The sequence below is a fragment of the Ammospiza caudacuta genome, chromosome 17 (genome assembly GCF_027887145.1).
Source record: "Ammospiza caudacuta isolate bAmmCau1 chromosome 17, bAmmCau1.pri, whole genome shotgun sequence".
In the NCBI taxonomy this organism is placed as follows: Eukaryota; Metazoa; Chordata; class Aves; order Passeriformes; family Passerellidae; genus Ammospiza; species Ammospiza caudacuta.
Window position 1 is genome coordinate 16,490,079 of NC_080609.1, and position 27,727 is coordinate 16,517,805.

Below are 27,727 nucleotides of genomic sequence, written 5' to 3' on the forward strand. Positions count from 1 at the left end.
CGGCGGGGGGCGGCAGGCCCGGGCGCGATGTGCCGGGACCGGGCACCGGCGCTGCGGCCGCCGCCGCCGCTGGGAGGTACGGGCGGGCCGGGGGGAGCCGGGTGGGCCGCGCCGGGCGGCTCCGGCAGGGGAGGGGCCGGGCCGGGCAGGGGCGCCGGGCCGCGGGCCGGGGAGGCGCCGGCGGAGGCTCCCGGTGCCCACCGGGCGCTGTGTGTGGGGTGCCGGCGGCTCTGCCGGGGCGCTCCGGGCAGCCCGAGCACCATCGGCGCTGTTCCGTGCCGGTGAATGCCGCCAGGCCTCGCTCACCGGGCCCGCTGCCCGCCCGGGGTGTTCGCTGGCTCCCATCGCAGTGTCCGCTTGGCTTTGGCTTTTTCTGCTCAGTTCTGGCGTTTTGTGCCCCGTTCCCCGTCCGAGCAGCACGTGTTGCTGCTGCCTCTCTCCTGCCCTCGCACTAAGCTCCTTTCCCTGGGCTCTGGGCTCACAATACACAAAATGCGGGTCGGTCTCCGTGCCTGCCGCAGAACACGTGCAGGTCCGGATTGCGAACTGTGAATTGTGGATTCTGCCATTCCCTTCTCATTCCACACGAGCTCTCGGGCTCTGTCCCTGCCGCTGTGAGCTGGGGAGGGCGGCGGGGAGAATTCCCCTTGGTTCCGCTTCCCTGTGGGCTCTGCTGGGCTCACACACAGCCACGGGGCTGCTGAGCGCTCCAGGAGCGGGTTTGGGGCTCACACACAGCCACGGGGCTGCTGAGCGCTCCAGGAGCGGGTTTGGGGGCTCAGACACAGCCACGGGGCTGCTGAGCGCTCCAGGAGCGGGTTTGGGGCTCACACACAGCCACAGGGCTGGATCAGGGGCTATAGGGACAGCCGGGACCAGGAGGAGGCAGCTGGCTGCTCACAGGGGTTCCTGTCACCCCTCTTTGAGCTCACCCCAGGAGCCTTTGGCCGCAGCACCCCGAATTACCCATTCAGGCTGCTCTGCTCTGCCCTGAGCACAGCCCTGGAGCTTCAGAGGCACCTCTGAACGGGGTGTCCTGGGGCTGGAGGGAGCAGTGCCTGCTCCTGGGACAGTCTCAGCTCTGCAGGGCTGTCCTGGCACGGGAAATCCCGCACCAGTACCAGTGTCTGTGTTTTGGGCAAGTCCTGCTCCCCAGCTCTGCCCTTTTGTGGCTGTTCCGTGTAACTGGGTTTCCCTGGATTGTCTCTCCAGGCAGAGAGCGTGTTGCTGTTGTTACACAGAATTCTGAATAGTTTGGGAACTATAGAAGAGGGTGGGAAACTCCAACTCCCCTTAAAGCAAGCGAAGAACTTTCTGTCTGCGATCAGGGAATAAATCCTTGCGCTGGGAGAGGGTTGTTTTTCCTGCACCGAACTGAACCCGGAGCGGCCGGGGCAAAGCCGGGAGGCAGCTGGAGATTGGCTGAGCTGTGGGATTTTCCAGCTGCATTTACATATCGCCCACTGCTCCGCATGCCTTTGTGTTTACATCACCGGGAGCGATCCACACGCGCGCTGCAGCGGAAGAGGCCGAGGAGAAGCCCGTCCCCAGCTCAGGGCATGCTGCTGGCATCTCTTTGGCTGAGGAGAGGCCTGTCCCCAGCTCAGACCTGGGCATCTTGCTGGGCTCTGCTGCTCCAGGATGGCCAGGGGTGAGTGTGCTCCAAGGAGAAGGGTGTGCTCCATGGACAGGGGTTTGCTCCGGGTGGCGGGTGTCAGGCAGCATTCCTGGGAAGCTGCTGCCCTGCAGCAGCGAGGGAGGAACTGTTTCCATCCCTCCAGGAGGCACCTGGAGCCTGCAGCACTTTAGGAATAAGGGAGGAGCTGTTTCCATCCCTCCAGGAGGCACCTGGAACCTTGCAGCAGTTTGGGAATGAGGGAGGAGCTGTTTCCATCCCTCCAGGAGGCACCTATAGCCCTGCAGACTTTGCCAGGGGTACCTGTGGCCTGTCCAGCAGCTGCAGCTGTGTTGGGCTGGTTTTCTGGTCCTTCAGAGTGACCTTTGCAAGGGTGTGGAGTGTTGGATTGCAGCAGCCCAATGCTAAGGTTGGTCTGGTGTTCCAGAAGTGGGAAATCCTCCATGTTCCTTGGGCAGAGCTGTGAGCACAGCAGCCAGGCTGGAGGATTCTGTGTCCCCTGGAATTCTGAGTCACCCTGGGGCAGAGTTTAATCCCTGGTGCTTCTGTCTCAAAGCTGTCAGCAGATTTGCCATGGTGGAAGTGTCCACATCCCCTGGTCTCTTTTGGAGTCAAGGATTTGGTGCTGTTTCTCCCAGGATCACTGATTTGATCGATGAGTGTTGGTGTCCACAGGTGCCTCCTGCTTGTTCTCAGTGGCAGAACCCAAGGGAGCTGTACAAAACAACAGCAGGTGACTGGAATTTGCTGGATTTTTTTTTTTCCTGAAGGAGATGATGCACTTCAGCTGGATCTCTGAAGTGTTCTAGTCTCATCCAGAGGGCAGAGAAGAGTGTGTGTCACGAGGTGTCAAAGCTTTGGAGGGCGTTGGGGGAACAGGGGGTGGAAGTGCTACTTTGTGCTTTTTGAGTCATGGCTATGGGCTCAGGTTTGCTGTGACTTCAATCTGGAAGAATCCCATCGTGTGCTCGGGTGGTTACAGCTTTCCAGAGGATGCAGTGCAGCCAGCCAGAAGGAAAAGCAGCTGGGAAAGGCCTCAGCCATGGCACGGGAATTGGGGAATAGAGGAGAGAGGAGCTTCGATTGCTTTGGGTCTAGCAGAGCTCCAGGAGAGCAGAGTCCAGGTGAGACAAACACTGCTCTGGCCTCCTTGGAAGAGCAGTGGCCAAGTCTCTCCATCCCCAGTCCTTGCTGCTGCCCCGCCTTGTGTTCAGTTGAGCTGCAAGCCCCTCTCTCTGTCAGATTTGCAGCAGGGACACCAAGAGCAGAGCTGAGCCAGCCCACGGGACCCTGTGGAACCCTGGCAGCCACTCTGTCAGACAGGTGTGAGGGGTGAGGGTGGCTGCTCTCAGCTCTCAGGTGGGGGATGTTCCATCGGGATCTGGCCGTTCCCTCCCAAGGAACTGCAGCAGCACTGAGGATTTTGCCTTGGAGGGGGAGGATGTTGTTGGTTTCAGGCCTTGGCTGGGGTTTTGTTCTTTTTCCTTCACCAAATCCATAATTTAGCGGTGTGATGTTCTCAGAAGGGGTCTGTTCTGTGAGGGAGGATGTGGAAGAGCACAGGCTGTGAGAGGCACAGCACGCAGCTGTGCAGTGCCAGGGCCAGCTTTTAAAGCACCTTTTGATTAAGGGCCTTGTGTGGCAGAGCTGTGGATGTGCCTGTTCTGCCCAGCAGTGCCTGAGGAGCTGCTGAGCCCACACAGGACAATTTCGGTTGCGGGGTCAGAGCTGGGCTGCATAACAAAAGTGGTGCTGTAGGTGGATCCTCCCAGGTTACCTGAACTGGAAATAAAACTTCAAATGTAGCTTTTGTGTCATGGAACAGCACTGAATATTGGCCTCTGTCCTAACTTCTAATTTAATTGTATTTTTCTGGGAAAATTGAGGTGCTTCATTTCAGCAGAGCAATCACTTTTGATCCAGCTGTGGGGACATTTGAAAGCTGGAGCCTCAGGTTTTCCCATGGAGTATTGCAAATATTCTCCTATCCCAAGGCTTCATTATCCTTTGGGAAAAGCACCATATGAAATGCTTTTCCTTTCTGAACTGCATTTGTTCAAAGGCATGGCAGTGTTCAAGCAGCTGCTGAATGTTCTCTCTCAGTCCTGCAGTCAGTGCAAGCGCTGGCAAAAGCAGCAGCAATTAAAAATATCCCTTTTATTTTTATTGATGATGGCTCAGTACAGTTATGGTCCCACTGTAAGACACTCAGAAAAGCTGATGTGACTTATAAGAAAAACTCACAAACAGTAAAAAGACTGTTCCACAGATTCATCAGGTGGAGGTGCCGCGTCCTGTCAGTAAGGCTGAGCTTCTGTTCATGCTTTATGTCCTTCCTGCACTGCCTGACATCTAAGGAGTGTAAGAAATGTCCTGCTGGCTCAGGTGGTTTAGATTTTATCTTGTCTGCAGCCTCTTTGTCTCCTTAGTTTTGTGAGGTTTTTCATAAGTTCTTCAGCACCAGCTGGCACTGCGTGCTGGGCAGAGCTGGGTGTCACCTGCAGCCCTGGTGGTTTCACTGCTGCCTTTACTGCCCATCCTCACCCGGGGCTGGGCCAGGCCGGCTCAGCTGTGCTGCTGGGAGCCCTGGCCAGGTGTTCCTGGGCTGAGGGGTGACCGAGGGGCTCCACTGCCTGTCTCTGGTTTGGTGTCCATGGAGAGGGGTCCATAGAGTGGTGTCCAGGGAGCGGTGTCCATGGAAAGGTGTCCAGGGAGAGGTGTTGATGGAAAGATGTCCCCTGAGAGGTGTCCATGGATGGAGAAGTGTCTATGGATGGAGAGGTGTCCCTGAGAGGTGTCCAGGGATGGAGAGGTGTCCATGAATGGAGAGGTGTCCCCTGAGAGGTGTCCATTGAAGGAGAGGTGTCTGTGGATGGAGAGGGGTGCCCTGAGAGGTGTCCATGAATGGAGAGGTGTCCCTGAGAGGTGTCCATGAATGGAGAGGTGTCCCTGAGAGGTGCTTGTCTCAGGAGCTGCTGTAGCTCTGCATTCCCACACCCTGTGCTGTACAGGTCAGACCAGATGCTGACAGCCCTCGTCAGGAGCTGCACCTGAGGTGCTGCTGGGTTAATTACCTCAGAGTGGTTAATTACCCCAGAGTGGTTAATTACCCCACAATCACCCTGTGCCCTTGGCACCTGCCTGTGCTTTTGTGGGAGTATTTCCCTGGGGTGTGCCAACACTGTCAGGGATGTGTAACCCTTCTGTTGAGAGTGCAGTGTTTGTTGTAAGAGGAACAGGTCTTACATCATAAATACCCAAGAAGTGAGATAAGGAAGTTCAGGCAGGGCAGGATAACCCGTACCTGCCTCTCCCACTGCCAGGCACTCCTGCTCTGGCACAATCTGCCAGCCCAGCAGTTTCCTTGGGGTGAATAACCTCAGAGAGAGGAATCAGCCAGGCCACTGGTGCTGGTTCTCCTGCCAGCTCTGGGGTGCAGTCCTGGGGTGGTGTGTGGCTGATCCTGTTGGGTCTCCCCTCAGCAGTGGGACAGGGAGCGCTGCCTCCCTCTGCAGCTGCTGCTGGTTGGGTTTTCCTTGCCTGAATTACTAAAGGAGGATTTTAAGGCTTTTCCTCTCATTGAGTCTCAAAAGCCTCGAGTTGATCCCTGCGATGTGCAAATGCTGAAACCTATCCCTGCCCCCCCTCACATCTGGTTATGATCAGCTGTGGGATTTACTGAATATTGGGACCCCACAGCTTCCTTTTTCCAGGGGAGATTTAGATTTCCCCCCCTCTTTGTTTACTGTAAAAACCACTGATGTTGCATGTTAAAAGAATTAAGTCCAGGCAGGGAGGACGTGGATCACAGGCTGGGTGCCCAGCAGCAGCCACCCAAGAGGGACACTCAGGCTGGGAGCACAGGGCAGGGTTCAGATCCAAGCAAAGGTGCAGAGATTTTTGCAAGTGCCGTAGGAAGTTGGTATTAATGTTGACACAATCAGTTCTTTTCTGCCTCCTTTTAAATTCTTTGATATCAGTTGGAAAAGGTTCTCAGATGGAAAGGAGGGTGTGAGGAGCTTGTCAGACAATGCTCTGGAGAGGCATCTGCTGTGCTGAAATGCTCCTGGCTGTGGTGGGTGCAGAGGTTTGGGCTGAAATCACATCTTGCTGGGGTTGTGCAGCCTGGCTGATATTCTGCTGGAGATTTTTGCCATTGCTCACATTCCTCTGCTCTCTGCTTGGAGCAGACATGAGCAGGCTCCCTCCTGCTGCTGCTGCTGCTGCAGGTACCTGCTCAGCCAAGCTTATAGCCAAACAGTGAGTGGGAAATCCCTGAATTCCACTTTCCTTCCCCACTTTGGGTTTATTGGAGGTTCCAGACAGGGATTGAAGGACCATTGCAGTGGCTCAGGTGGCTGCAGTCACTGTTTGTGTCACAACTGATCCAACCTTTGATGATATCACAGAGCTCCTCACACTGTCAGTTTATCCCCATTTTTGTTTTCCCTGTCTCTGAGTGTTTCCCATTGCTTGAGTCTCCATCTGTTCATCTGAAGGTGATACATACCCTGAAAATGAGAGGGAATGGAGCTGTGCCTGAGTCTCCAGACAGCCCAGATCCTCCATCAGGATCCTCCTTTCCTCTCTTTCCATCTGGGAATGACTCTTTGCCCTAAAGCCCATGAGGAATATTTGATATACCAGGCTCCCTTAACCCTCACTGACATGGCTGATGAGGTGGGAGCAAATTCCTGCTCCTGCCTTTGAGCAGGGCAGGATAAAGGGGGTCTAGGTAGGTGTTGCATGGATTCATATCCCTGGAAATTTGAATATTTCTCTATTTTCAGCCAATTATGGGAGGAGCAGAATGCTGAATCCCTTTTCCAGAGGAGAGTGGTGAGCCCAGGTGTACTGCTAGGTGAGGGAACCTACATTTTAGGGATGTACATGTTACTGGCCATGAGATAATGCAGCCTTGAGATGGGAAATCCCAGGAGATGCAGCAGTTCCTGCCATCGCTCATGAAAGTACTTGCTTTGCTTAATTTATGAGCACTGCATCATCTGGAGACCCCAGCTGGAGACCTCTCATCCTTTGTGGTTGGAGAGGGGAATCCTCAGCCTTGTGCAGAAGGGGGGAGTTTTTGCTGGGAGGAAACCAAGGGCTCGTCCAGGGCTGCCAGAGGGAGAGGGGCTGGGTCAGAGGGGCTCAGAAATCCTGGGGCCAATGGCCAAACCCTTTGTCTGCCCTCTACCACCTCCCTGTCCCCCTCTGCTCTCTGTGCCCTTGGGAGCACAGACAGAATCAAAGGATGCAGTGGGCAGAGCCAGCCCTGTGGCTGCTGCAGCCCAGCTTTAAACCCTGCAGGTCTCCTGATGCTGCAGCACAGCTCTGCTCGTTCCTGCTGCTTTTGAGACAGCTCCAGACTCTGTGCTCAGCATCTCCTCAGGGATCTGGCATTTGCAAGCAGCCAGGACAGTGCTGTCACGTGTGTGGAAAACATGATCCAGATCCCTGCTTTTCACATGGATTTGGGTTTGGTTTCGGGGTTTCTGTTTGTTTGGTTTTTCTTTGGAAGTTTGGGTTTTTTATAATTTCTGACCATAGTTGTTTCTGAGAGCTCAGACCTGAGCAGCAATCCCCTGCCCAGGGTTCTGCTGTCAAGGCTGCCTGCCAGCTGTTGGATCCAGAGCTGCAGGAGCCCTGAAATTGCTGTGTCAGACCCTGAGCAGAGCCTTGGCCGAGGACAGCCCCAGAGTCACCCTTGCAGTGTTCAAAATGTGTGTGCAAGGTGTGCCCAGTCCTGTGTGCCAGGGCTCTCAGGGAGGTGGGAATCCTGCACAAATCCCAGCTCACGGCTCTGCTGGGATCCTGGCTCTCTCTGTGAGCCTCAGTTTCCCTTTCTGGAAAGTGCAGAAATCCCAGTGGTGGTTTTATAAAGAGCTTGGAGATTTAGGACTTGTCACTCCCAGGTAAGAGAAAACCAGTTGCTGGGAACACCTGGGACACTTCACCTGTCTCTGAGGGAAACTCCAGCCTGGGCCAGGAGCACCTCTGTGTGATGGCAGAGGAGCTGCAGCTCCTCCCTGAGGCTCTCCTGGCTCTGAAGGAGACTGAGAGCATCTTGTCAGATTTGCTGGGACAGCAGCATAATTGTGCCCTGAAGCAGTGTCAGGTTTCAGCAGAGGTTAAAGGAAGCAAACTCCGTGTGTTTCTGCAGGTTACTGTTGTGGAATTCTTGACTTTGCAAACTTGAGCCTAATGGACCGGTAGAGGGAGAGAAATGAGGCTCTTATTAAAAGATAATAATATATTTTAAAAATGCTGAACACTCACTCAGGAATGATTTGAAGGAATCTTTGTGCTCTTGTTTCTGAAAATCCAGATTTATGTGAGTTTAGGTAAACACTTGTGCTGTGTGCTGCAGGAGAGTGTTCTCTGATATCTCTGAGCCCAGGGAAATACCCAGAAGGAGCCTGACTCCCTTTGTGTCCTTTTCTCCCACAGAGCACGCTTCCCATGACTAACAGATGCTGGCCTAGATTATGAGCTCAAACAAGAGCGCTCGCTACAATCGTTTCTCCAGTGGCACCACCAACATCACAACTGCTGAGAACACTAACGGGGTGAGGCAAACAGCACAGCCCTGCTTCCTGGCCTCCCATCCTCCTTTTGAACAGGCTGTTTGCCTGCCACTCAAAACCTCGCTATTCACAGTGTATGTGCAGCATTTCAGCAGCCCAGGCAAAGCCTGAAGGCTTTAAATGCCCTGACATTGTTTTTTTCAATATTTCAGACAAGAATGGAAACAACTTTTGGACCAGCCTTCTCTGCTGTGACCACCATCACAAAGGGTGGGTATTTCATGTGTGTGGTTGTTGTCCTTTTACAGATGAAAGAGCTGTTGGGAGAATCTCTCTGGTCATTAACCAGGTGTTGAGGGGCTGGTTTGGTGTTATGTGTCCTGACAGGATGGAAACGAGCAGGCACAGGAGTTTTCTCTCCTCAGGCAGACTGAGCAGTACCACTGGGAAGCCTTTGCTGAAAGCAGAGTAGTACAGCAGGGTTTGATGCTGAGCTCAGCACCAAGTCTTATTGATCCCTGTGACAATCATCACCAATGCTGAAAATTTCCATCTTCCCTCTGTGCCTGACTGTGAGTCACTCTGGAGATTTGGTAAAACCCCGTGGCCACTTTTAGCTCAGACAGGAGGGGATGCAGATGTCCCTGCTCATTTACAATTCCTGTGCCTTGTTCCTCAAAGCTCAGCAGGTGAGGGGAGCCTGAGCCCTGGCACGTGGGGGGATTGTAGGAAGAGGCCTGGTTTCATTTTGGGATACAAATATCCTTCCTTTAATAGAAACAAAAAGACTTGACACTGATTTTGATGAGAATACGAACATCTGCCCGAGAAAAATGTTTGGATTACATTTGTCCTGGACTCTGGATGGTTTTGGACTCCCAAATATTTACATTCAGACTTTTATACGTATCAGAGTCAGTTACATGATCTCTATACAAATATTTCATATTTAATTTAGCATGGCTCCCCTGTGCCTCAGGGATATCCAGACCTCCCTGCATCCAGGCAATTTTTACTGGTGACTGAGATACATGGGAGTATAAAGTTTCCTTTTAATAGTATTTTTAAGGATATTACCTGTGCTCTTTTCTGGGCAAGCTCTCAGAGATCAGGGTGGTTCTGCCTGTGCTGATACATCCAGTCGTGAACCAGCATTGCAGATTCCCCGGTCTTTTCCTTTTCTAAGGAACACTTACAGCTACAGAGGCTGTCCCATAGTTTGGCAGTGTTTCTGAGGAGCCTAACTGCTTGTTTTTCTTTTGGAATTCCCTGTAAAGCTGACGGGACCAACACTTTCAAGCAGCACCGTCGGACCCCGTCCTCCTCCAGCACCCTCACGTACTCGCCACGGGACGAGGATGACGGCATGGTAGGTGTGGGCAGGGCCCTGCTGGCTGGCTTAGCAGAGCACAGGTGAAATGAGAGGTGTCTGGAGCTCCTCTGGACTGCTCTGCCTCCCTCAGCATTGTCTGTGATGTGTGCCCCAGAGGCAGGACCAGCCTCGGCATTGCTGCTGCCATGGGGGAGCAGCTCATTCTCACCTGGGGCTTCAGGCTGGAGCTGCTGCTGCTGCTGCTGCTTTTCACACTGCTAGAGATTGTTATGGGGGTCCAAAGCCTGGCAACTACAAATCCCAGAGTCTCCTTGAGAGGCAGTACCTGGCTCCTGGGAGAAGCAGCCCCTGCCAGGGTGTCTGGGCTGTGACTGGGCCAGGCACTCTCTGTGCTGTGTTGGATGGATCCCAGCTGGCTCTGCAGTTATGGCCAGAGAATCCATTCCTATTCCCACCTCCAGATGGGGCCTCTGACCACCGGGAGAGGGTTTGAAACCTGCAGATTGGGATGTTGGACACTAAGGGCTGTGCTGGGCTTCCCACACGAACCATTCCTGTATCTCCCAGTGTCTTGGTGGTAAAGCAGTTCCCAATTTTGTATCCAGTTTTATCACTCGCTTCTGAGTAAGTTCTTTTTGGGGAATTTAGTGATTCAACAGTCTTCAGAGTTAGCTGCTTGGAGAGAAATTAAATTAGCTAAATCAATTAAATAAAGAACAGCAACAGCAAAGCAAGGATGACAGAAAGGATGGACAGCTCTGAGGCTGGACCTTGTCTTGTCCCTGGTGCTCCAGCCACATCTCACAATTCAGATCTATTCAGATCTAAACATGTTAGTAACAAACTTCAAATGAAGTATTTGTAGACTTAGGTTACAAGACCCAATTTCCACGCCAGGCATAAATGGATCATTGCTGCTGGAGTTAGAGACTGGGGTCAGCAACAGTGTGGAGCTGCAGCACTTCTTAAAATAAATTTGACACCAGATTGCAAAGAATTTTATTGTCAGCATCCTATAAAGTTCCTTCTGTTGCTCAGAGATCTTGCTGTGTTTTATGTGAGCCCGTGGGGGTTTTGTTTGTTGTTGTTCTTTTCTCTAACAAGCCCTTTGAAAATGTGCCTGGTGTCCTTGGCAAGTGCAGCTCTCCAGCCCACCGCTGACCCCACGAGCTGGGCCAGGGCTCAGGCCCCCCCTGGCTGTCAGCACAGACCCTCTGGGCCCTTTTCACAAGCTGGGCAGCTCTCACAGGGCAGAGGGGAGGATTTTTCCAGAGGAGGGGAGGCTGTGAATATTTCATTGAGCCAGGTCTGATAAAGAAACTCCCTGACTCCTTTGGAAACCCCGCTGGCACAAACTGGGGTGTGCAGCCAAGAATGGGGGAGATCTCTGCTGGGAGCCAGCTTCAGTCCTCTTGGACAGTCTCAGCCCACTTGCCCTGGAGTGTTAAATATTCTTCAGCAATAACAGTGAGAGGATTAATGAGTGGTTCAGGAAGCAGCGTGAGGTGCTGACAAACCAGAACCGCCTCGGTCCTGCTCTGCCTGCTGCTCCAGGCAGGCTCACTAACCTTCTTAGGAAGCTTCATTTGCTTTGTCAAGGAATAATCTGGGATTTCCCTTCCTCATCACTGAGTTTTCCCTCCTCCAGAAGCTGCCAAGGGCTTCTCAGCCATCAGAGAGACAGCTGGAGAGGAGTCAGAGCCCTCCTGTGACCTCCACCGCCCCTTTTCTTTCCTTGTAAAGCTGCTGTTATTGAAACAGGAGCAGAGCAGTGTGCTCTGTGTGCAGGGCAGGGATTGCTGTTAGTGAAACAGGAGCAGAGCAGTGTGCTCTGTGTGCAGGGCAGCATTGCTGTTAGTGAAACAGGAGCAGAGCAGTGTGCTCTGTGTGCAGGGCAGCATTGCTGTTAACAGGAGCAGAGCAGTGTGCTGTGTGTGCAGGGCAGGGATTGCTGTTAGTGAAACAGGAGCAGAGCAGTGTGCTGTGTGTGCAGGGCAGCATTGCTGTTAGTGAAACAGGAGCAGAGCAGTGTGCTGTGTGTGCAGGGCAGGGATTGCTGTTAGTGAAACAGGAGCAGAGCAGTGTGCTGTGTGTGCAGGGCAGCATTGCTGTTAATGGAACAGGAGCAGAGCAGTGTGCTGTGTGTGCAGGGCAGCATTGCTGTTAATGGAACAGGAGCAGAGCAGTGTGCTGTGTGTGCAGGGCAGGGATTGCTGTTAATGGAACAGGAGCAGAGCAGTGTGCTGTGTGTGCAGGGCAGCATTGCTGTTAATGGAACAGGAGCAGAGCAGTGTGCTCTGTGTGCAGGGCAGGGATTGCTGTTAATGGAACAGGAGCAGAGCAGTGTGCTGTGTGTGCAGGGCAGCATTGCTGTTAATGGAACAGGAGCAGAGCAGTGTGCTCTGTGTGCAGGGCAGGGATTGCTGTTAACAGGAGCAGAGCAGTGTGCTGTGTGTGCAGGGCAGGGATTGCTGTTAATGGAACAGGAGCAGAGCAGTGTGCTGTGTGTGCAGGGCAGGGATTGCTGTTAATGGAACAGGAGCAGAGCAGTGTGCTGTGTGTGCAGGGCAGGGATTGCTGTTAACAGGAGCAGAGCAGTGTGCTGTGTGTGCAGGGCAGCATTGCTGCTGTCATCCTGCCTGGGCACAGTGCCACAGGTCCCCACCTTGCTGTGTCTGCATGGAGCTGGAACCAGGGCTGTGCTGGAGCCTCCACCTGGAGGCTGCTCCTGTTGCTGAGGTGGTGGGAACTGCAGCTAAAGATTTTAGCTCAATATTGGAACATTGGATACCATGGATGGAGGCTGCCTGCCTGTCCAGATCTGTTGTTTACAGGGAGCTTCACCTCTGAGCCAGAGGTGGAAACTCTCCATCTTCCATCAGATGTTTGAGTGCTCTTTGAAGGTGTGCCTGATGTTTAATGCAGAAATGAGGTCTCTTGAGTTTTATCCTTGTTTGCTTGGCAGATCAAGGCTGCAGATACCCAGAGGGTCTGGAACTGCCAACACATCCTGTTATTCTGTGTTTTCCCCCCAGCCTGGGGGGAATGAAGGATCCTTCTCAGCACATCCCCTACTCTGCTGTGCAGTTAACACCAGCATTATCCAAACCAGGACACAGGGAGCTCAGCCCAGAGTCCTGCACAAACCTTCTGTGTCTCACACCCCTGGAATGCTGCAGTCCCCTTCTCTGTTGGTGAGAAGATGGATGTTGCCTCCCTGCAGGGCCTGCCTTTGCTGCCCTCACTCCCTGTCACCTCCAGAGTGGGAACTGTGCACAGTCATTCTGGTTATTTTAATAATTTCTGCTTCTAGTGGAGGAAAATCATAAAATGAATGGATACACATAAAATGGATTTACCTCATTATAACCATTCCTCCTTAAGGTTTATGTATTTAGTCAATAAATATGCTGTCTTTAAGGGAGAGACATTTATGCTTTGGCTTCTAAGCAGATGCAGCATTTCTGAGTTCCTCAGAGCCCAGGATCATAAAAATGAGGCAGCAGAGCAGAATGAGGAAGCAGCAGGATCCTGGTCTGCTGCTCTCCTGCAGCCCAGCCAGGCTTTAGGGACTGCAGCTTTGTCTCTGGGGAGGGCAGCAGCCTCTGAACCTCATCTTGCAGCTTTCATGGCTGAATTTCCTGCTGCCCCTCTGCCCTCCTGCATTGCCTTTGTCTGGCCCTGGCTCTGAGGTCACCCATTTCACCCAGGGCAGGCACACAGAATGCAGCTCCCGAGGCTCACGTGGAACATGAGGAAAAGTGTTTTTCCCACAAGGTGCAGGACAGGAGCTCAGCAGAGTCTGGTCATGCAGCTTTGCCTGTTCCCTGGGCAGTGGGAGAGAGTCCCTTTTCCAGTGGGCAGCCAGGGATCTCCAGAGCTCCTTCCAGCCAACACTCCTCATGGCTAGGGACTGACAGGGGCTACAGCCAAGCCTTGGCGAGTGTGGCACGTGCAGATGCTCATCCACCATGCCTCGTCTGAAGTGTCTGAAGCTTCTGGCTTCATTCTTCCATTTCCTTGTCCAAGCATGCATTATGCTCATTGAAGACCTTTATTCCTCCTCTCTGCACCTTTTCCAGCCCAGCAGCAGCATCTCTCCCAGAGTAACCCCTCAGTGGCTGCACTCCCAGCTGCACTGGCTCCTCAAATCCAGCCTCCCCACGGTCTGCAGCCTCCAGTGGTGCTTTGGCACCGAATGGCACCTTGGCTACATGCTGGTGGTTGCCATTCCACCCTGGGAGACGTGCTGTGGTTAATATTCCAGCAGCAGCACTCCCTCCAAGCCAATCCCAGGGCTGCCATGGCAGAGGATCTCTCTGGATTGGTGCTCAGTGTGTGCTCTGCTCTCCCCTCCCGAGCAGGAAGCGGCAGAGCCGGGCTCACAGAGAATTCAATAGAAGGAAGTCTCCGCACTTACGCAAAGAAATTTGGCAGAAGTTAGATAGCGAGTGCAACAACAAGTGCTGCTGCAGAGATTAGAGGCATTGCAGGAGCTGGAGCGGTCTCTGGGGGAGATCTGCAGAGCTTTCCATGAAGGATTAGTTCTTGCAGGCCGTTGCTTTGCGGGTGTGCACGGTAAGTGTGCAGGGAACGCACCTTGGAGGAGGTGATGCGCTTGGAATGTCGGTGTCAGCCCGGCTTAGGGAGTGAAACCCCAGTGACTCCTGTCTGTGGGCACGGGGCAGGGCAGGGCACACAGCAGCAGGGCCGCTCGGTGAAGTGTTGTGGAGGGGGAGAGCTGAGCCTGGGGGCCCTGCCTGCAGTTTGGGAATGACGGCACTGACCAGAGCTGCCCTGTGTCCGCAGCCTCCCATCAGCACCCCGCGCCGCTCCGACTCCGCCATCTCCGTCCGCTCCCTGCACTCCGAGTCCAACATGTCCCTGCGCTCCACGTTCTCGCTCCACGAGGAAGAGGAGGAGCCAGTAGGTATTTGGGATTGCCTCAAGGAGCAGGATTGGGAAGCTCAGTGTCAGAGTAACTTAGTGGGCTGTTGTGAGTACGCAGAGCTCTTGGGGCAGATTTTGTGCGGTGCCTGCCTCAGGCTCCTGCTTTTCGCTTTGTTTCCACCACTGACTTTGCTTCCTCCTGTACCACTTCCCTGCCTGGAAAGCAAGGACAATGGTGAGGCTTTTCTGCTTCCCAGAAAAACTGTAAGTCTGTGCAAAGTCCTGCTTGATTCCCTGGCCCAGCAGCAGAGCAAGGTGGGTTGCAAAGCTCAGGCTGGTGGTCTGGCCCCAGGCAGCAAAAAAATACAATTCCCCATGGATTTGGAGCCCCATCCCCATTCAGGGCTGTGTGGCACCCCACAGACTTGATTGTAAGCCCCAGGAGGGTGCAAGGAATTGTCTGCATGCTGGGGGAGGATACTTTTAAACTGAGCTTAGCGTGTGACCCAGTAACCAACCCCAAACTGGATGAATAAGAGGTCAGGCAGCATTCTGCCACTGATCTAGGATAAGAGTTTGTTTCATATTTGGGAACCCAGGGGGCTGTGTTTGCATTTCTGAGAGCAACACAGGATGAAAAGGCAGAGGGAACTGCAGAGATTGATTGGAAATGCTCTGAAATGTGAGCACGGAGAGCCGTGGTGCTCTGGGAGGACGTGCTTGGAGCCCTGTGCTGCCTGTCCTAGTTGGTAAACAAAACTGGGGAGATGGGCCCATTGCAGCAGAAACAATGCTGTTTCTGCTTCCTGAGGAGTGAAGTAGCCCTTCCTTCAGAGTGCTTCAAAAGCACAAGAGTGCAGGCTGTTTTAAAATTGCTCTCAAGCTCAGGCTTAGTACAATTTTGATAACTCCATGCTTAGGCCTACCAAGGAGAAAGTCCCAGCCAGTGCAGCTCATGCAGTTCTGGTGACTGAATCCCTGGAGTTGGTCTGTGCAGTTTGCTGTCAGGTGCTGATCCTGCCAGATGCTGTTGGCCCCCAGTTGGTGATGAGCTGAGTGAGGGTGTCCAGCCATTCCCAAGTTCATTCTTTCCCTACTGGAACTCAGCAGATCCAGACAGAATTTTATGTTGAGACCATGAAAAACCCTCAGTGTGCCCCAGGCTCCCCGAGGCTCAGCACTGAGGGGTTGTGTTATTCCTCCTGCAGAGCTGCAGGCTCTTGGTTTGGACTAATCCCTGCTGTGTGTGTCCCTGTGTGTGCCCTGCAGGAGCCCCTGGTGTTTGCAGAGCAGCCCTCTGTGAAGCTGTGCTGCCAGCTGTGCTGCAGTGTCTTCAAGGATCCCGTCATCACAACCTGTGGGGTAAGCATGGCCCTCCCAGACACCCTGGCTGAGCCACACTCAAGCCTGGACTGTCCCCTCTGTCTCTCCCTGGGGACTGCCAAGCAAAACTAAGGTGGGATGGCTTTTCCCAGGAGAGCTGGACTGCCAGCCACCCCATCCTGGCCATGTTCAGTCTCCTTGCTGTGGCTTCCATGAGGTCAAAAACTCCTCCTGAAGGGCTCTGCAGGAGCTCCTGGGCACCCCAGGAATGCTTCAGTTGTGAAGGAAGTGTTGCTTATAAAACAAGAATGGCTTGAAGCTTCATTTAGTTAATGCTTGCACAGGGATTTGAGATCCTCAAATGAAAGGCACGGGGTGTTATGAATATTCTTCTGGATTCCATTTTACTGGGGTTTAATAGAAGCTGTATATTATTGCTGTGCTCCTTGTGAAGAAAGATGGCTTTGAGGCGGCTCTAATGCTTGTGACGTGATCTGATCACCAGGATGGGGCTGTAGCAGCAGCAGCAGAGCTCAGGATTGTTTATTGCAGCGAGGGTGCCATTCCCCAAAAGTGCTGGAAGCTGCTGCAGTTTGGCTGCACCATTCCAGTGAGCAGCTCTGCACAGAGACACTGAGATTTAGTGGTTAATGTGGAAAAAGGCCCACTGCAGGAAGCAGCCTGGCTTCATCTGCAGTCCTGCTCTGGAGGGAGCTCAGTGCAGCTGTGCCGGGCAGGAAAAGGCCATGGGAGCAGGGCAGCAGATAACAGCTCCAGAGGGGGACCCACAGCCCTGCCAAGAGCTGGCTCCCTGGCCAGGGAACGTGGCTGAGGAGGCTCCAGGGAATGCACAGGGCAGGATCAGGACCAGTGAAAGCTGCAGCCTTTGTGTTCATTAGTGTGTTAGACTGTGCTTGCTGCTTTGTCAACTTAAACTGTCACAACGGAGAGGGGAGCTATTTAAAGTGCTCACATTTACAGAGCATTTAATGGCCTTACAAACCAGCTGTTCCATCTGCCTGGCAGCAGGACAGGGCTGCCTCTGCTGCCTTGAGGGGGCTCCAGAGGGATGGCTGTGGTGGGCTGGCTGGGCAAGGACAGGGAGAGGCACAGGGGACAGCCCAGGCTTCCCCTTCCCCAAGGGCTTCTCAGGGGAGTGAGAGGAGTGACATGGGCTACAGGGGAGGGTGAAACCCATAGAGAAACCCTATGCAGGTTTCTCAGATGTGGAGGGTAGGAAAGACTTGGATGTGTCCAAGAGCAGGCTGGATGGAGCCCTGAGCCTTGGTCTGGTGGGAGGTGTCCCTGCCCATGGCAGGGAATTGGAACTTGATCTCTAAGATCCCTTCCAACCCAAACCATTCCAGGATTCTGTGATCCCATGAATATCAGTGTGGCAGAACACACCCTGGGCTTTGGCTTGCACCACAATCATGGACTGATCCTGAATGGGGAGAAGGCCAAAGCTCCAAACTGCGTGTTCAGGACCTGTGCTTGCCCCTGAGCAAGCAGCTGGGGTTTGCCCTGAGCTAGCACACGCAGAGCAGCTGCTGAGGCTCTGAGCCCAGGCTGTGCTGTGTCCCCCCCTTCCCAGGGGCAGCCACAGGGAATCATTTGCCCACTGGTTTTACGCTGACGCTGCTGTTGCTCTCTGTCTCCACAGCACACGTTTTGCAGGAGATGTGCCTTAACATCTGGTGAGTACAGAGCTGTTCTTGTGTGATGCAGCCAGAACACACTTATTTTCTGGTTGATTTGCTTTCACCTAAAGAGAAACCTGCAGAAAAATGTCCACAGGGCTTAAAACAAGCTGTCAGTGGATGTGGCACTGCAGCAGTGAGGGGCTGGGGGTCAGTGGTGCACTCTGGAGCAAGGGCTGGGCACAGGATGTTCTCAGATCCTGGAAAATGCACTGGATAATCTCAGGATAATACATGTCTCGCCCAGAGCTGACCCACTGATTTCAAACTGAAAGCTTTCTGTGGCTGCCTGGATAAAGAAGCAGGGGCCACGTTTGGCATCAATTCCTTCTCTCCATCCCCTCAGTGCCAGGGCTCTGGCCCCTGACTGAGCCCCACTGAGCTGCTTTAGCTCACCCAGCTCTTCCAGAGCCCTGGGAGAGCCCAAGCTCCTGGCTGCTGGCCTGGGCTAACCAGCTCCCACTTGGGTTGGACTCTGGCTGCAAAGAAAAGACTTTTTTTGGCACAAGCCCGTGCCCCTCTTGGCAAGCTGTTGTTCAGCACAGAGCCAAGCCATTGGCATTACCAGAACAGTGAGCCCTGAGGAGGCTCCCTGGGGAGTCCTGCAAAGCAGCAGCTCTTTCTGCCTTAAGATTTTTGTGTTCCACACATAAGAGGTCCCTCTGCTTTGCATGTTAATCCCCTCACTGTGCTCTGCTATATCAACCCCAGCCCACAGATCTGTGGCAAAAGGCTTTGCAATTGCAATCCCCATGCCTGGAGTGTTCCATGAACAGCTGGATGTGGCAGAGCTCAGTTGATGAGGTGGTGATCAGTCCAAGGCTTGGACTCGATGATCTTGGAGGTGTTTTCCAAGCTGAAGGATCCTGGGTTTCAATGGTTGCTGGCAGCAGGAGCTGAGCCCAGGCCTGGGTGAGGAGCAGGTTATGGCTGGGGGATCTGGCGATTGGTGCTCACTGCCTGTGAACACTCACCCTTCAGCCAGCACAAGGCATCAGTGTGGGCTCCTTTCACTGGCAGCTCCCTCAATCATTATGCATTAACATAAACTGTAACTTTCCCACACTCCAAGACAACCAAAGATGATGGCTGGCATATTCCTGGTGAATATTCCTGGCTCTTTCCATGGCCACTCACCTGGGACTTGGCTGACCCCACCTGGGAAAGCACAAACCACAGTTTCCACGCAAGGGCTCTGGCAGATGCCAGTGCCCCGTCTCAGCCCTCAGTGACTGTGCCATCCTTCCCTCCCTGGCAGAGAAGTGCCCCGTGGACAACGCCAAGCTGACGGTGGTGGTGAACAACATCGCGGTGGCCGAGCAGATCGGGGAGCTGTTCATCCACTGCAAGTACGGCTGCCGGCCTGCCGCCAGCAGCAAGAGCCCTGCCTTCGAGGTGGACCCCCGAGGCTGCCCCTTCACCATCAAACTCAGTGCCAGGAAGTGAGTGCTCCTTCCAGGGATCCTCTCCAGGGAAAGGGCACTGCCAGCCTGGCATGCCCTGCAGCTCCGGGGCTGTGCCAGCCCAGCCTGCCCAAGCTGCCCCACGGCTCCAGGGCCATGCAGCTCCTGCCAGCGCTGCTCTGTCTCGCTGTGCCAGGGAAATGGGCAGGGTGGCTTCAGGGGACAGCTCGGGGCTGGTGTCAGAAGGAGCACACTGTTTTCTGCTCCCTGAGTGGCAGTACTGGGACAGGGGGTGCATTGAGAGCAGCCATCTCACATCTGGGATGAAACTCCATGGCTGAGGTCAAGTAGAGAACTTGGGATTCTTTTTGTTATCTTCATTGTATCCTATGAATTTGAAATCTCTCTCCCTCCCCATCCCTGTTTTCCTTGTCCATTCCTGTTGTTGGTGGCTGGCTGAAGGCTCAGCCCATCAGCTGCAGAAGTAGATGTGCCCTGTGAAAATGTGGCCTATTATTACTCTCAATTTTCTGGCCAAATGAGAACTTAAAGCTGGAATTGCAGCCTCAGAGCAGGGGGCTTTGGATCATCTGACAGCGTCCCAGGGCTGGTTTGCTCCTCTCCTGAGGATCTGTGTTGTTCCCAATAATTTTTGCTCGTTGCTGATTTTCCTGCCTTTGTTTCTCTCCGTGCACAGGGATCATGAGAGCAGCTGTGATTACAGGCCCGTGCGCTGCCCCAACAACCCCAGCTGCCCTCCCCTCCTCAAAATGAACCTGGAGGCTCACCTGAAGGAGTGTGAGCACATCAAGTGTCCCCACTCCAAATACGGGTAAGGAGCTGATGCTTTGGGGTGGGGAACTGCACTGAGCTCATGACTGAGCTGCTTTTGCCTGCTGCAGCCTTGGGGTGGCCTGAGGCTCTGAGCAGCTCTCCTCAGTGCTCTGCATTGGCCTGAGGCTGAGCTAGGGGTTCCAGGGGTGGCAGGAGGCAGCCCTGGAGCCTCGGGGTGGGAACAGGCCGGTCATGGTGAGGAGGAGGGTGAGGAGGGTGAGTGCACAGGCAGAAGAGCTGGAGGAGTCAGAGCACGAAGAGAGGGAGATGAGAACAAGAGTAATTTGAGCACCATGGCTGTGTCTTGCCAGCCAGGCCTTGTCCCAGACAAGGGAAGTGCTGATCCACCCCAGAGGGTTCCCTGTCACCCGAGCCCCAGGGCAGCCCCTGCTTGGGTTTACTGTTGCAGGGAAAGTTCACAGAAAGTTCTTCCATCACTGGCACAGGGCAGTGGAGGAGTGCCCATCCCCAGGGGATTTCAATGCCATGTAGATGTGGCACTTGGGGACATGGGTTAGTGGTGGCCTTGGGGCACAAACGCACTCGATGATCTTAGAGGTGTTTTCCAACCTCAGCAGTTCTATGATTCCATGATCCTGAGCCATGTCTTGGCAGAGGCAGAGCAAGGCAAGTCCTGGCAGAGCAGCCCTGACTCTGTGCCATGCTGCAGGCCCAAGGCAGCATCTGCTGAGGTCAGCTGCAGTTTTTTCCACTGGTTTTGATGGCTCCTGGTGAGCCCAACAAACTGACACCACCCTCTGTCTCCTGCCCAAGATCTGCTTTTCCTTGCAACTTCCCAGACAGACAGTGCAGTTTGGGGCCAGTGCCCTGGCTGGAAGAGTGGGAGCTGCTTGGCCTCTCTTGTCCTGCAGTTGCCTCTCCCAGCAGGATCACAGAATCATTAAAACTGGAAAGGACCTCCACGGTGATCAAGTCCATCCTTTGAAGGATCAGGAACCACAGAATCCCTGCTGCTGGCAGGAGGAGCAGGACAGCTGGGGACCCACACAGGCTGAGCCAGGAGTCTCCAGGAGAGCCCTGCTCCAGCCAGCACCTGCCTTCCCCCAGGTGTGCATTCATAGGGAACCAGGACACCTACGAGACCCACCTGGAGACGTGCAAGTTCGAGGGGCTGAAGGAGTTCCTGCAGCAGACGGACGATCGCTTCCACGAGATGCAGGTGGCCATGGCCCAGAAGGATCAGGAGATCGCCTTCCTGCGCTCCATGCTGGGCAAGCTCTCGGAGAAAATCGACCAGCTGGAGAAGAACCTGGAGCTGAAGTTTGGTGAGTGTGCAGCACACGAGCTCTGTGCTCAGAGCTGCAGGGACAGGGCTGCCCTTGGGTGCTGCATTACAAGGGCTGCTCTCCCTGCTGATGGCAGCGGTGTGTTCCCAGGCTGGGGGGCAGTGGGTGCCCTCTGCCTGTTCCCTGGGGTGCCAGCAGTGGCTCTGCAGTGACTGTGGGCCTGTCCCTGTCTCACAGATGTGCTGGATGAGAACCAGAGCAAGCTGAGCGAGGACCTGATGGAATTCCGCAGGGACGCCTCCATGCTGAACGTGAGGAGGGACCCTGGACTGGAGTTACCTGGCTCTGCCCCTGCCTGGGCTTCCCTGCAGTGGGGGGAGCCTCTGGGGAGAGCCTTCTGCTCCAAAGCCTGGGCCTTTTACAGGGCATTGTCCCCAGAAAGCAGGGAGATGGGCAGATCCAAGCAGTGTGGGGAATTGCAGAGTGAGGACAGGACAGTGTATTCTGAGAGGTATTTCTGGGCCTCTCTGAATACTGAGAGTTTAGTGCTGGTGTGAGGTGCTGTCAGAGCCCTGTGGCCTCTGGAGGGAGGTGACAGAGGGATGTGGCAGTCACAGAGTAGAGCAGAGACCTCTTTGATGGCCTCAGGGGATGAGTTGGCCGCTCAGGAAGGGCCCTGTGGGAGTCACAAAGACAAGAGGGGTTGGAGCAGTGGAGGGGACAGTCCTAAATCCATGTCCAGGCCACGCTGGCCCGGATGGCCCCACAGCTCACACAGCCTGTTGTGTGTTTCAGGACGAGCTCTCCCACATCAATGCTCGGCTCAACATGGGCATCCTTGGATGTGAGTATCCCCATTGTGGCCTGGGCTGGGTGTGGGGAGCCCGGGGAGCCCTCCTGGCTGCTCTCAGAGCAGTGCAGGGCAGCAGCACTGCCCTCCCTCCCTCACCTGGCTCTCCTCTCTGCAGCCTATGATCCTCAGCAGATCTTCAAGTGTAAGGGGACCTTTGTGGGCCACCAGGGCCCCGTGTGGTGTCTGTGTGTGTACTCCATAGGAGACTTGCTCTTCAGTGGCTCCTCAGACAAAACCATTAAGGTAAGAGCTTCCCTCTTCCGTGCCCCTTCTGCATTTGCACGTGGAACAGAAGCTGAGTTCGTTTGTGGGGTGGGTGGATGTTGCTTCCTAAAGTTTCCTCCCAAGAATCAAATGATTCTTTATGATTATAGCTGGACAAAATTATCTGCAAGGAAACATTATGTGCTAGTGAAATTGAGAGACAAGCAGAGATCTTTGCGAGGCCAAGATCAGAATCTCATTCCTGCAGCTGCTGGTTTTGCTTTATGTGGCATTTAGGGTATTCAGGACTATTTCAGCTTCTCCTTTGTCATAAAAAGTCATCTTTGAACAAAACATTTGTCCCTGATCCGATGTGTCCTTTCCCTGTTTTTTATGGCATGTTTGTTTTCCTTTGTCCTGTTTTCAGTAACTCAGACTGACAGCACTGCCCCAGTGCAGCCTCAGCAGCCCTGCCCAGTGTCACTGTGGTGGCTGCTGGTGGCTGCTGGCCAGGCTGGGGACACCATGGCTGCCACAGCTGACCCTGCCAGGAGCAGAGCTTTGCTTCAGCTTCCTTGGTTGTAGAGCCACGTGGAGGGAAATGGATATTGCTGTACATTAGGGCTGGAAAGCAGATTCTCCCCTGCTCTGCTCTGGGCACCACATTCCTCCTGAGAGAGGATTCCTCCCTGTGTGCTCAGGGAAAAGCCTCTGCAGTGGCAGGGGAAGCTGTGCTGTGCCACTGGAGCCCTGGCATGGGTGGGAAGTGCTGCAGCAGGAGCCTGAGAGCTGCTCCTGTGTCGGAGTTGGTGCTGGCCTGGGCTGAGGGAGCAGAGCTGGAGCAGCTGCTGGCCTGTGTCTCATTAGCTTCAGCCTGGCCCTCTGCAGCCCTTTCCCTGTGCTAGCCAGGCCTGCAGGGCTGGGAGCTGCCAGGCACTGAGTGCTAAGGTGCCAGGCAGTGCCCAGGTGCCAGGCAGCCTGTTTCCTCCTCTGGCTGCTGCCATGCTGCCCAGGCTCCAGCCCCGTGTTCTCTGTTAGGTGTGGGATACCTGTACCACGTACAAGTGCCAAAAGACCCTGGAGGGTCACGATGGAATTGTGCTGGCTCTCTGCATCCAGGGGTGAGTGAGGAGGGGCACCTGTCCCTGGGGAGAGTGGGGACAGCCCTGGGACCCCTGAGCACCCCATGGCACTGTCCCTCGGTGACCCCCTTGTGTCATTGCAGGAACAAGCTGTACAGTGGCTCTGCTGACTGCACCATCATCGTGAGTACAGGCCACCCACAGCAGCAGGGACTGCCCCTCCTCTGCCAGGGGGCACTGAGAACCCTCCTGTGCTGGATCCACCCCTGGGGTGGGCTTGGGGCTTTCCTGCAGGCTGCATTTCCCACTCCCAGCTCCTCCCTGGGAGCAGGGGGCTGGTGCTCTGGGCTGGGGCAGGGCAGCCTGCCCAGCCCCTCATGGGCTCTGCTTTGGTGGGCTTGACAGTGATCTTAGAGGGCTTTTCCCTCCTAAGCCATTCCATGATTCTTGTTTTAGGTCTGGGATATTCAGAACCTGCAGAAGGTGAACACGATCCGAGCACACGACAATCCTGTTTGCACTTTGGTCTCCTCACACAACATGCTCTTCAGTGGCTCCCTCAAAGCCATCAAGGTGCAGCTCCAGGGCTCCTCTGGGGCTGCTTGGGGACCAGGGACACAAACTCTGAGGCAGAAGTGTCCAAAGAGGAAGGAAGTGCCATTTTTGAGCTGTGGGTGGCCTTGTTGCTAAGGTCTCCTGAGCCACAGGGCAGCCAGCACTGCAGAGGTTTAGCCTTGCTCTGTGCTCAAGGGAAAGCTGTTCTCTGGCTGCAGAAGCACTGTATTTCTTCCAGCTCTAAACCTGAGGCTGCAGCTGCAGTATCCTGGCAGTTCCTGAGCGTGTGTGTCCTCAGGCCCCCAACAGACCTGCCCAGACTATTGGGAATTGTGTCTGGGCTCCAGAACTGGCTGCAGATTCAGGCTGTCTGTTTTGAAACCACCTCCAAAGGATCTTGAGTCTGCATTCCCTACCTAAAACATGCAGAAACCAGAAACAGCTTTTCAGGCTGCCCTTTAAAGCCTTGGCTAGATTCCTGTGGTTGTGCTTCCAGCTCCTGGTGAGACAGCTTATGGGCCCGTCCATCTGTAAGTGGACTGTGCTCTTTTCTTTATCTGGGGCCTGGAGTGCTTCAGCTCTGGAGAGGGCTCAAGGCTGGAGCAGCCACACAGCACAAGGAGAATTTGGGGCCTTTTGGGTTTGTCATGCCTGGCCACTTGCTGCCAATGAGGCAGGCAGGCTCAGAGTGGGGGGAGTGAGCTCTGCCAGTCCCTGTGTGCCAGGGTGGGAGGGGAAGTGCAGGGCAGTTCCTTGCTGCAGCTGTGCTTTGGGCTTTGCAGCATGGCTCTGCTAGGGAAGGGTCTCTGCCAGCAGTAATGCAGGCTCCAGGCTGGCTCCCTCAGGGAATGTGCTTGCTCAGCAGTTTCTGCGTTTTATCTGCAAGTCAGTGGGATCAGGCAGTTCCCATCAGGCAGGAGAGCTGGCACAAGGATCCCCACAAGGGCTGTGAGGGAGGGTGGGCACTGCTGTGTCCTGCCCAGCCCCACTGAGCTTCCTCCCCCTGTGTGTGTCCCTGCTTTCCACAGGTGTGGGATATTGTGGGAACTGAGCTCAAGCTGAAGAAGGAGCTGACAGGTCTCAACCACTGGGTTCGAGCGCTGGTGGCTTCCCAGAACTACCTGTACAGTGGATCCTACCAGACCATCAAGGTGGGACTGAGCACTGGTGACACCTGAGCCCCTCTCCCTGTCCCTCTCTGGGCTCTGCACTGGGGCAGCAGCACCTGAGGCAGCTGCTGGGCTGTGAGAGCACTGCTGACACGTGGGGTTTTCCTGTGCTGATTGCATCTCTGGGCTTTGGGAGCTGCTGGGGAGGCTCCCTGGGACAAACTGGGGCCTCAGCCCTGGCTCCTCGAGGCTGCTGCAGCCTTATCTGCCCTGACACTCCTGCTGATAACGGGGGAAGGTCACTGCCTGGCTGCAGAGCGACCATAAATCCGTGTGAGGGTTCCCAGTGCCCTCCCTCCTCTGTGCTGGCTCAGGTTCTGATGAATAGGTCACCTCTCAGGGGTCAACTGTCTGGGGGACACAGGAAAATTGGAAGTTGCCCTTCTCAGGGTTAATGAATCTCTGTTAATTTGTCTGCGTTGGGTTTTAGTGCTATCAAGGACTGGGCTGTGTGTGCAGTCACACACAGAGGGTGTGAAGTCTCCACCCAACCTTTCCAGCTTGGATATTTAAAGTTGGGCAGCTAAATAAGATAACAGGGATTTGCTCTGCAGTGCTGAACATTCCCAGCTGGATAGGGTGGTCCCTAAAGGTGTGATCTGGGCACACGGGGAGCCAGGCTGGCTCTGTGCATGGCAGAATGGCTGCAAGGGATCTCCCCTGCGAGAAGGGTCTCATCCTGCCTCTGCTCCATCTCTCCCAGATCTGGGACATCCGGAACCTGGAGTGTGTGCACGTGCTGCAGACGTCGGGAGGCAGCGTCTACTCCATCGCCGTGACCAACCACCACATCGTGTGTGGCACCTACGAGAACCTCATCCACGTATGGCACAGGGCCTGGGGATGGGCACAGGGGAACCTCATCCACGTATGGCACGGGCACAGGGCCTGGGGATGGGCACAGGGCCTGGGGATGGGCACAGAGGAACCTCATCCACGTATGGCACGGGCACAGGGCCTGGGGATGGGCGCAGGGGAACCTCATCCACGTATGGCATTGGGCACAGGGCTTGGGGATGGGCACAGGGGAACCTCATCCACATATGGCACGGGCACCTGGCTCTGCTCATCCCCTCGGGCACAGCACCCCCCTGGCACTGTGCATGGAGGCAGGAGCAGCTCCCAGAGGGGAGCTGGGTGGCCTCAGCACAGCGTGATGCCCAAGCCCAGCTGTCCCCACAGGTGTGGGACATCGAGACCAAGGAGCAGGTGCGCACGCTGACCGGGCACGTGGGCACAGTCTACGCCCTCGCCGTCATCTCCACGCCCGATCAAACCAAAGTCTTCAGCGCGTCCTACGACCGCTCGCTCAGGGTGCGTGTGGGGCCGTGTGTGGGGCTGGACACAGGGTCTGAGACAGCCCGGGGGCCCCGAGGGAAGGGTGGCGGGAACCCCAGGGGCCTCTGTGTGTCACCCGTGTCACCCGTGACATGCAGCATCCCTGTCCCTCGTGGTGCTCCGGGCTGTGCTGGGCTCATCTCCCCGTGTGTCCCCGCAGGTGTGGAGCATGGACAACATGATCTGCACCCAGACCCTGCTGCGCCACCAGGGCAGTGTCACCGCCCTGGCCGTGTCCCGCGGCCGCCTCTTCTCCGGTGCCGTGGACAGCACTGTCAAGGTGGGTCTGCTCAGGCTGCTCCTGCTGGTCTGGGCTCAGTCAGGGCTGGAGTTAGGGCATTAAATGAGTTAGGGGTCAGAGTGACAGGAGGGGTGGGGACAGGTGAGGGTTCAGCTCTGCTGCCAGGGAACAAGTGACCAGACAAGAGGACATAACCTCCAACTGGGCCAGGGGAGGTTCAGGTTGGACATCAGGAAGAATTTGTTCATGGAAAGGGTTGCTAAGGAAGGGGCTGTCCAGGGAGGAGGTGGAGTCCTCATCCTGGAGGTGGCACTCAGTGCTCTGGGCTGGGTGACAAGGTAGGGACCAGTCACAGGTTGGATATGATGATCTCGGAGGTCATTTCCAACCTTAATGATTCTGGGATTCTCTGAAACAAGGGGATGGTTCTCCAGGGGCAGGAGGTTTCTCTCCTGACAGTGTTGTGGATGCTGGCAGTGCAGAGGGAAGCTCTGTAGGGATGAGGAGAAGCCCACAGGGCTGCTCAGGAGTCACTGCCTGCGGTGCCATCGTCTGTCCGCAGGTCTGGACGTGCTAACGAGAGCGTCACACGAGTCCTGCACACTGAAAGACCAAAAACTCTCCCCTCCATCGGCCTGTGGGTGACCACACCACTGAAACGACTGCTGCAGCTCCTCCTGCACCAACCACTGCCTGCTGCTGCTGCCCCTCGGCCGGCGGCTCTGCGGACGGCTCTGCCCCACGGACGCTCCAGGTGTTCCCTTAGATTGCCCCAGATGATGGAAAAGAGGAAGCTCTTCCAGTGCCAGTGCCCTCCTCTGCCTGTGTCCACCCAGCTGGGGACACCCCCAGGCTGGCGCTGGGGTGGCACTGGGCCTGGGGGCTCAGTGCCAGGACTGGGCAGATCCGTGTGTCCTGTGGGGACAGGCTGGGCCCTGTCCGTGGCAGGACTGAGCTTTAGGCCGTACCCTGGGTGGGCACCCGACCCCTGTCTGTCTCTAGTATTTAATTTACTGCCAAGGCGCCGGGCCGATCCAGCTGGGAAGAGGTGTTTCCTTGAGTAGCCAGGTACGATTTTTATTGCCACAGCTAGTTCTCAAATCAAGTTCCACAAGCCCATTGTTCACCACCCTGTAATAATGGTCTCCACATTAAAGACAAAAAGCCTCCGTTGCATTTTTACTTACATTTTCTACTGTTTTTAAGATTGTAATATAGATTTGATTATTTCTTCATTGACAATAAAAGCAGAAAGAGTTGTTCCTGCCCGGTGTGAGTTATTGCAGGGAGCCAGCAGCCAGCACTGGCCCCGTGGGGTGAAAATTGAAGTGCCTGGGCCCTACACTCCACAGGGAACAGCTCCCAGCCAGGCCCCAGCACCCCACAGAGACA

General features: G+C 55.0%; 1 protein-coding gene across 3 annotated transcripts; it reads left to right on the plus strand.

Annotated features, from left to right (window-relative positions):
* Positions 1-27,516, plus strand: TRAF7 (TNF receptor associated factor 7). 3 transcript variants are annotated; one of them, XM_058815907.1, is made up of 21 exons: positions 1-76; positions 8,087-8,205; positions 8,376-8,433; positions 9,441-9,532; positions 14,306-14,422; positions 15,656-15,748; positions 17,373-17,406; positions 18,668-18,851; positions 19,510-19,644; positions 20,715-20,932; positions 21,131-21,204; positions 21,689-21,737; positions 21,862-21,989; positions 22,989-23,071; positions 23,176-23,215; positions 23,489-23,605; positions 24,616-24,738; positions 25,460-25,579; positions 25,939-26,070; positions 26,255-26,374; positions 26,898-27,516. In XM_058815907.1, exons 2-21 carry the CDS (start codon positions 8,125-8,127, stop codon positions 26,910-26,912), a joined length of 2,013 nt encoding a protein of 670 aa, XP_058671890.1. In that variant the 5' UTR covers positions 1-76; positions 8,087-8,124; the 3' UTR covers positions 26,913-27,516. The 3 variants fall into 3 exon arrangements, with proteins under 3 accessions (XP_058671890.1, XP_058671892.1, XP_058671891.1); XM_058815908.1 differs by lacking the exon at positions 1-76 and adding an exon at positions 1,592-1,651; XM_058815909.1 differs by lacking the exons at positions 22,989-23,071; positions 23,176-23,215.
* The last annotated feature ends 211 nt before the right edge of the window (positions 27,517-27,727 follow it).

Bases quoted from the DNA above. Each gene is read 5' to 3' on its own strand.
- TRAF7 (XM_058815907.1), top strand. From the start codon at position 8,125: ATGAGCTCAAACAAGAGCGCTCGCTACAATCGTTTCTCCAGTGGCACC. The intron at 8,206-8,375 runs GTGAGGCAAACA...TCAATATTTCAG, and splicing joins CTGCTGAGAACACTAACGGG to ACAAGAATGGAAACAACTTT. The intron at 15,749-17,372 runs GTAAGCATGGCC...CTGTCTCCACAG, and splicing joins CCGTCATCACAACCTGTGGG to CACACGTTTTGCAGGAGATG.